Source organism: Monodelphis domestica, assembly GCF_027887165.1.
Source record: "Monodelphis domestica isolate mMonDom1 chromosome Y unlocalized genomic scaffold, mMonDom1.pri SUPER_Y_unloc_3, whole genome shotgun sequence".
In the NCBI taxonomy this organism is placed as follows: Eukaryota; Metazoa; Chordata; class Mammalia; order Didelphimorphia; family Didelphidae; genus Monodelphis; species Monodelphis domestica.
The window spans coordinates 17690-26816 of NW_026605002.1; the positions used below are offsets into that span (position 1 = coordinate 17690).

The 9127-nt window shown below is 31.7% G+C and overlaps 1 protein-coding gene across 1 annotated transcript; it reads right to left on the bottom strand.

The window, feature by feature from the left end:
• Window positions 1-1658: 1658 nt before the first annotated feature.
• LOC130456248 (high mobility group protein B3-like) lies at window positions 1659-8751 on the bottom strand. The gene is made up of 5 exons (XM_056809952.1): window positions 8647-8751; window positions 6702-6859; window positions 6033-6172; window positions 5670-5844; window positions 1659-3100 (listed from the first exon to the last, which is right to left on the bottom strand). Exons 2-5 carry the CDS (start codon window positions 6849-6851, stop codon window positions 2960-2962), a joined length of 606 nt encoding a protein of 201 aa, XP_056665930.1. The 5' UTR covers window positions 6852-6859; window positions 8647-8751; the 3' UTR covers window positions 1659-2959.
• Window positions 8752-9127: the final 376 nt, after the last annotated feature.

Here is a 9127-nt window from a genome sequence, read left to right on the forward strand (position 1 = left end):
CTGGATCATTTACTAGACTACTCTCTATCCTGAAGATTTTAAATAATTTTTTTCAAAACTAGTTTTGTAGTCTAGAAATATTATGGGGAAGCCTAGAGACTAATTTTTAATATTACTTTATTACTGCTTATTTCCATAATTATGACCATCTTTTTGTGTTTTACATAGGCATCTAAAGATTGTAACTACTTAAGTTTGCTTAATTTTCAGTAGAAAATTTTCCTTTTGGATTGTTGGAATGTTTATATTAGTTGCTTTTTTTTGCGTACAATAGTGTGCTTGTGTGGCAACTTGAGGCAGAGGTGAAATGATCTGACTGGGTTACAAAATTTTAATTGTGTCTCAGGCTTCATTTGAATCCATATCTTCCTCTCCAGGGTGGAAGTATTCAATCAGTTTAGCTTGCCCCAAACATTTTAAAAATTCATTTCACCTTCAAATGTTTCTTAAGTTAGAGTACGCATAATGGTTTGAAAGAACATTGTTATAGACGTCCTCAACACAGGTGAAAAAATATAAGGAAAGATTACAACTGGGAAGTAGCACATTTATTGAGAATGACATCTACTAATTATTTTTTTCTGGTGAAATGAAACTTTGTAGCATTCATGGAAGCTTAACTAGAATGAGTTTTAAAGATAATTGAAATAGATATTAAAGACAAAATCTTAAGGTGGGACAGTAGATAGTATTAGACAGTCAGGAAAACCTGAATTTAAATTCAATCTCAACTTGCTATGTGACCCAGGCAAGTTGCTGGGGGAAATGTTATAGTATCTTGGCCAAGAACACCCCCAAAATGACTGAATAAGTGTCAAGTTGAACTTGGAAAGCAGAAAATTGCGAAGAGCTCCAAGTGAATGGAGGAAGAATGGCTTAGCTATCAGATCACAACTGAAAATAGTGCATTTTGGAAAATGATTATGACAGGAGTGTAAGCTGCAAATATTTTTTGGCAAGAACCAATACTGAAAAACAAGGTGATCCACAAGGTATTGAGGAAGAGGTAACAAAGAAGAAATAGGGAGAGAACCCATACCTTCTGTCTTAAAATCAACAGTAAAGGCTAGGGTTAAATGACTTGAACAGGATCACATAGTTCGCATCTGAGGCTAAATCTGAATCAAGGACCTCCTCTCTAGGCCTGGCTGAGCCATCTCACTGCCTGCCACTTGCAGAAACTTATATAGGAGACCATGGTTGATTGTGTATAGTACATATGAAACAAGTAGGCGATATTAAAAAAAGCTACCTTACATGCTTACACACGATATAACTATTCAGTACTATAATGGACCCAGCTATTCATTGAGGTTAATGTATTATTTCTGGAATTCTGATCCTTGATTTGAGGACTACAAAATGTCTAAAAGTTCGGTTTTTTTAAAGAAATGAAAAAAACATGTTGAATTAATTGTCTCAACTTTAGAAATAGACTTACTATGTGAAAATTTTATTATATGCAATAATGCCCATCTACATGACACTAATATTCTAATTCCTACCTTGAACGGACTTATGTTACTTGATTAAATGCTTAATTTGAAATAACTTTTTGGATCTGAAATAGATTCAACTTTAAAACATTAGTTCAGATTTTTAATACCCATATAGTTAATTTCCTATGACTTATTGGTTTTTACCAGAGAAACTACTGATTTAACATTACTAAAATTAAATAAGTTTATTGTTTATATTTGCTAAAAAAACCTTTGCAGTAGAAAAGATTAAAAGATGAAATTGTCTATTAAAATAATTTGACTACTTAAAAAAGTTTACAGGCATACAAACAGATCAAGCCTATATATTATACTTAAAAAAGCCTTAATTTATCCATATTCCAAAATTTTTTTAAAGAGGTCAGTTTTAAATCTATCCATTTCTTTTCAGTGTATTTTGATTTTTACTTAAGTAATAAATTCTAATTTGCACATAAGTGTAAGAAAACAAAATCACATATCAACTACATTGGAAATGAGTGCTTAGCGTTTATGGTTTAGCATTAAGGAATCCATTGCCATATATGGCAATGTTTGGAATATTTTTAATACTAAGTTTAATTTTGTTGTCTTCTTAAAAAAAATTACCATCGATTCCCAATTTTGTAAAAATGTTAATACTGTTTATTTAAGTTTGGAAAACATTTTATCATTCTAAACATACAAAAAAAAATCAACATAATATTCCAAGATTAGGTACAGAATGTGTCTTAACTTCCATTGCTGCACTGTCCCTTTAGTTTTTTGCATGTTTCCACAATCACAACCAAAAAACCACTTTTCATGCCAGCTGAAACCCTATTCCCTTACCACACCTAAGAATGGCAGCAGACTGCTATTTCACTATATACAGAATAACAACTTCAAGCTAGATGGACAATCATTGTATAGAGCTACTCTAACAGTGAAAACTTTGGGTCATGGCACCTTATGAAAGATCAAAATTTCCCCTAAGATGTCATAATTACAAATATTTATGAGAATTTGTTAAGTACATAAAAATACCCACAATCCCCCACATACCTGTTTGTGTATGTGTGTATACTTACACAAGGGTATGTTTATATGGGTATGTGGAGATATGTACATGCTCGGCTCCCCTCCAGATATAGAGTGTAAGTTTACAACTTGGGGCTTCTAACCAATAAACGTAATTATCACACACAAAAACCTGTAATTTAAAAAAATGCTTTGTTACAGCAACAGCAAAGTGCACAGAGAGAGGAAAATACTAACTTTGCTTTTCATTTTTAAACTGTTTGGAATTATGTACAACTTTGATACAATTTAGACGTGCTCCTACACCTATATCCATTATCACATAAACCAAACAAAATATCTAGAGCACCCATGTCCAATTTTTGAAATTATATGCTATAAATGCTACAGACACCATATCAATAAAGGTGCTTCATTTAGTGTTTCCCTCACTCTATGTATATTAGGACAAATATATAGTTTTATTCATCATCATCATCTTCTTCTTCTTCCTCCTCCTCTTCCTCCTCCTCCTCCTCCTCCTCTTCCACCTTTTTCCGGGAAGCTTTTGCTGTTCCCTTTACACTATCAAACTTTCCTTTGGACTTGTAATCAGCAACATCCTATTTGAGAAGCAAATAAAATTAAATATCAAATAACTATCGATATTTCTTGAAAAGTCTTTTCCTTAGAGAAAATATACACCAATACATAGTTAATAAAAATATTAAATAAAATTGACACTGAAATATTATTCAATTCAATAATTAAGTACGTATGCATCATTTAATGTAGTAAGACTTCTAATGGTTTAGATATGAGCAAGAGGAAATGAAGTAAAAATATGGAGTGTAAAAAAATTTTAAGGCATCCTCTAATGGTTTTTTTTTAAGGGATGAGAGATTAGATGTGTATGTAGTAGGGAATAAATCAAGACAGAGAAAGACTGAAGATTAATGAATTGGGAACATTCTGCTGGAAATGCCACAAGACCAGACTGAAAGAGACTGACCCACAGCAATAGTATGGAGGAAGCAATTCAGAAGCTAGTAGTGAAAGCAGCCATGTGCTTTAGATCTAGGTCTTATCCAGCAACTAGTCTCACCTATAAAGGAAAAACCTGAGTAGTTCATCCCTGACCAAAGTGAAGTCTATATTTCTGAGCCAACTATTTTCTAGGTGACTGATAAGGGAAGAGTTCAAGATTCTGGTATCTTACAGAGCTCACTTTGTGGGGTAGGAAGGGAGGGTACCCAGTAGCAGGAATCAGACCATTTTGAGAGAACTGAAAGCTTGCTGGTCCACAACCTATGCCTGAACTCTTGGAATAACATGACATCTTAAAAACCATCAGGCAAAATAGAAATACGAAAAAATCCACTGGTTACTTCCCCAAACAAATTCCAGGAATATCATCAACAAAATCTAAGAGTTCCAGAACAACACAATCCCATTTTAAGCAGTCAGAAAGTAATAATACCTCAGGATCACTCATGATTCCGCAGTCACTACTGTAAAAAAGCCAGGAATATAATATTCTAGAAAACAGTTTAGGAGTTGGGGAGGCAGAGAGAATAGACCTTTGATGAAACAGAATTTCAAATATTCCTAATGAAAACGATCAGAGTTGCAGGGAATCTCTGAAGTTCAAAAACACAAGTCCCTAGAAATATAAATGAATGGCTACAGGTTACTAAACAAAGGATTACTTAAGATTCAAGTGTGGCAGAGTCAAACCTTTTGAAGTATATATTTATCAGAAGTAATTGAGAGAAGGTCCAATTAGACAAGATCATGTAGTGTCTATAATAGAAAGGAGTTTATAGGGGCATTTATCTCATTTACAGTTATGATTACTAATTGTATATTTCCACCTATCCCATTCTCTGTTAATTTTATTTCTCTTATATGACTCTTTTTGCTTTTCTTTTCCTGCTTATTTGCATGTTGGACACCAGACTGTGTACATATGTATTCTTTCTTCCTTTAACCATTGTAGATGAGTGAAATGATTTCTCCATTGCCTTCTTATTATCTAAATTTCTTCTCATATGCCCTACTTATTGAAATAATTTTCCTTATTCTTCATTTCTCAACCTTTTCTTTTTCTATTACTTAAGAGTTAGAAATTAAGAATCCAACAGGAATAGAATCTACCTTTTAAAAAAAAAGCATGATCTCAACAAAGCAAAATCAGAAATTCACCCAATTAAAGGAGAAGTCATAAAAAATTAATTTCAAAATTAATTTATGCTGAACATAAATGTACCCAAATAGCAGGATAAAAGTTAATTACAGAAGGAAATACAGTAAAAATAAAATACTATGGACCTCAATTTACCACCTCAAAACAACAATAAAGTAAACAAGATGTCCAAAATGTTAAAAAATTTAGATATGGAGATGTCAAAATGGGAATAAAAGATTATTTCTATTACTCAGCTGTGCATGACAATACACAAAATGCAGAAACTGCATCTTTAAATGGCTTTAATGGAATAAAAATTACATTAATTAAAGGTAGGGAGACATGGATGGGGAGAATGAAAAAAAAAACATTTATGTAATGCCTTTTACATGCCAGTATTATCTTTATAACAACACTCAAGAGTTATGAATCCCCAGGACTTATTTTGGCACACTGTGCCAAATAAATGCTTTTTCATTTATAAGAGGTAAGTAAAGAATAGAATCATTATAGAAAGGAAATGATTTATTTTGGAGAGGATCAAATGAGAACCATGGTACTGAGAATAAAGAAATTTTTAATCAAATATGAAGTGACTGGCAATACAAAAGGGAACAGGTGTTGGAAAAATTGATCAGAGAAGGAAAAACTGTTATGTGGTAGAAAGGATTAGCAGGGATAAAATCATAGTAAAACAAGTCACTTGTGGGATGCTTTTCCCCCCCTCCCATTGGCATTTAACAACTAATTAATGGGAAAAGTAGAATTAATTCAAGATTAGGGTAGCTCTGGAAAAGGGAAATAGAATAAAGAATAAATCTGAGATATAATATAAAGCTGGACTGTCTGAAAATAGCATCAAGATTTAAAAAGGACAAGTGGAAGGGCAGTTTTTGATGAAATGTAAGAATAAGATGTAATAAATGGAGAGAATATGATTACTATTAATGAAAATATTCTGGGGCAAGGAAGGGTGCTATGTTACTTGATGATATTCATCTTACCTTTTCATATTTTTCTTTCAGTTTTGCTGCCTTATTGTTGTATGGTTGCTTTTCATTATCACTCAGATTATTCCACATCTCACCAAGTTTTTTTGCTACATCTCCAATGGATATCCCAGGGTTTGTAGATTTTATTTTGGGACGAAATTCTGAACAGAATAGGAAGAAGCCAGACCTTGGAGAAAGTTAATTCAATAGCATCTTTAGTATCTGATTTTCAACAAATCTAAGGGTTTGATCCATTAACTAAAGGTTTCCTTTTTTTAATGACATTTACACAACATTTTAAAAGAAAAATGTCTAGTATTTAAATAATGCCCTAAATCAAATAAGTTCCACCTATGAAAACATAATTTTACTTACGGAGGGCGTTTGGGAGCATTAGGATCCTTTTTTTTTTTCCCTCCTTTAGCTGGTCCATAATCCTTCATTTCCCTGTCATAACGCAATTTATCAGCCTTTGCCATTTCATCAAACTTGGATTTTTCCTTCCCAGACATATTCTTTAATAATAATAAAAAAATCACATTATTATCAGCTTATTCTTATAAATCAATTCATTTCCTAAACATGGAGCCATTATTCTTATATATTTTTTGATAGCTACGCCGTATTCTTAACTTGTACTTTTATTGTTCACAATAGCTATAGAATAGTTTATTAATTTGGAAGGAATTTGGTGTTACTTCAAAAAAATATTCATTAAAACAAGAAATATTGGTACTATTTCTTACAAAATCTTCTCTTGCTTCTTTAAATTATATCATGTAATATTTCACTAAATATGTTTAGTTATTTTTAAATGTGTGAAAGATACTTAAAAGAAAAAAATGTTACTTTTGCAGGGGCTGGGGGAGTGTGTGTAATCACAGTACACATTAAAGTGGAAATTGTAGTTCAGCTCACCAAGCACTGAACCAATCAAATGATAAGTTTTGATTTTTAATGTAGCAAATTACCATGGATACACTAAGTTAGCAGAAGTATTATTGGCTTAATAAGATATTTCAATTAACTTTTAATGATTTTTACCTTCCATCTTTCTGAACACTTCTTTGAAAATTCTGCAAAATTGACAGGAACTTCAGGATTTTTTTTCTTATGTTCTTCACGGCATGTTTGTACAAAAAAGGCATAAGCAGACATTTTGCCTTTTGGTTTCTTTGGATCACCTTTAGCCATCTCTGTAACTATTTAGAAATAAACATAATCATGAATACAGAAGAAAATATAAAAAAACCCATATATATGGGGAAAATTAAAAATGTGAGCAATTTTAGATTCAAAGAGTTGAAATGTTTTATACTTTTTCAGTTTATAAAATTAATAAAATATTTTAAGGAATGTATATATCCATTATGTGCCAAGTCTATTAAAATTATTATTTAATTCTTACAATAGGCCTATAAGTTGGAGCTATAATTTATTCCCATTTTATATACTAATAAACTGAGGTAAACAAAGGTGAAGGTCAGAGTTGATGTGTCTTGAGAGTACAAAAATTAACACAGATTTTTCTTACTCTTGATTTTTACCCTGGGTCACCTAGCTGTCCTAAATAATCGTAATACAATTTGCTTAAGATGTTGGATGAAGAATTTTAAAACTTATATTTAAAAAAGTAATTAGTTTCTTAAAGATTAGATTACCAAAATGTTGTCAATGCATTTATTTTAAAGTACAAAAATAATTATCTCCAAAGTTTTTGCTTTTCAATACTTTTGTTTTTGATTATACATTGGAAGAGGTTTTTAAAATGTCTTGCAGTTTTAAAAAACAATATTTTTTGTGATAGGCATATTTTATTGGACTATATTCACAGGAATATTAATATATATGTCTAACACAAGTAGGAAATATTTTGTGGGGAAAACTGGTAACAGGCATTGTGAGAACCGGTTTGTATTGAGTAATTTGTATTAGGTATTAATTTTTTTAAAAACCTCTAATGGTTCTATTTTATTAGGAATTTTTTTAAAAAAAGATAAATACTTTTGTTTTCAACGAATATGTTATTTAGGAGTGGGAACTTAAATAATTTGAAAGATATGTATCTACTGAACTGCTTCACAGCAGTTTGTGGAGGGCCGCGGTTTAACTAAAATGGCTTCTCCGTGCTCACACAGCTATTCCTAACAAAGCCATACTCTCCTCCCCCCTCCTAGAAATCGCAGTTTAATGGCTGGAGTAAATTATACTCAAGACCTTTTAAATCGAAGCGATTACTTTAGGATTGAGAGGATTTTGTGTTGTGGGATATATATTTCTGTGAGGAAATCTTTGATTTCATCATTATTCACAAAAAAAGCCTCTTTTCCAACCATTTACAATTATCTACTGGGTGTTTCTCGCCCCGCCCCCCCCATAATTGAAGCAAAGGAGTGTACTGGAAATATAAATGTTGCCTGTGACTGGTTTTGACAAACTCATAAATTTAAAGGGTGGCTTTTAATTTATACATTTTAAAAAGATTCATAAGGCTCATATATATGTAATTACATTATGCTTTTTGTTTTGCATAAACGAGTAACGTATCCATTCAAAAACATCATTTTCAACAAAAGTAATATTTAAGAAGAAGAAATCTGCATTGGTTTCAGTGAACATCAGTTTTCTTTTTCAATCTGCTTAAATAATTTAAGTAAAAATTCGTCAGCATGAAACATTACAAAACCAGTTCGATGCGAACAAATATCTTCTCGAAATTTCAGCTTTTAACACTTTTACATGTAATATCATTTTCCCTAAATTTTAGAATGTAAAACAACCGAATCTTGAGTTTAACAAAACAGAATAACTAAATTTTAGACTCATGCAAAAAAGTGAAACAAAAAAGCGAAAGATAATGGGGTAAAGGACAACAAAGAAAACAATTAAATGAGAAAAGACTGAACGAAAGAAGGAAAAGGACATTAAAGAAGAATACGTGAATGCACCAAGAAAATCACGGTAAAAAACATGCGGAGCAAAAACGTACCTGTATTGTTCGCAAGGCGGTATAACGCAAGACACAACGAAGGTCTTAAAAAAAAAAAAAAAAAGTCCCTTTATCTCGCGATATCTAATTCCACGAGAGTCTCCTGATTGGCTCCTAACTGTCACCTTTGAAACGGTCTTTACGAATAACCATTGGCTCTAGCACATATGCATAACAAGCAGACCGAGTTAGTGATTGGATCCCAACAAAATATTTTGAATTAAACAACCCGCCTAAAATGTTTTGTTTGAAAGAAGTCCTTTTGGGGAAAAAAAGCCGCAAATAATCAGCGGAATACTTCCACAAATAAATCATAAAAATTGTAAGTACCAGAGTGGAATTTATAAGAAAAACTTGTACCACAAAATAAAGTAGAAATTTAATAAATATACTGTATTCCAAAAAGCTAGATAAGCAAATGAAAATTGTTATTTGAACCGCAAACTGAAAACTAAAACTATGTCCAACAACAAAAAAGCCC

What these genes read in the sequence shown, in the direction of transcription:
- LOC130456248 (XM_056809952.1), bottom strand. Translation starts at nt 6,851, where the DNA reads ATGGCTAAAGGTGATCCAAAGAAACCAAAAGGCAAAATGTCTGCTTAT. An exon ending in AGTGTTCAGAAAGATGGAAG is followed by an intron (nt 6,173 to 6,701) that starts GTAAAAATCATT and finishes TTATTATTAAAG; the next exon opens with AATATGTCTGGGAAGGAAAA. An exon ending in AATGCTCCCAAACGCCCTCC is followed by an intron (nt 5,845 to 6,032) that starts GTAAGTAAAATT and finishes ACTTTCTCCAAG; the next exon opens with GTCTGGCTTCTTCCTATTCT.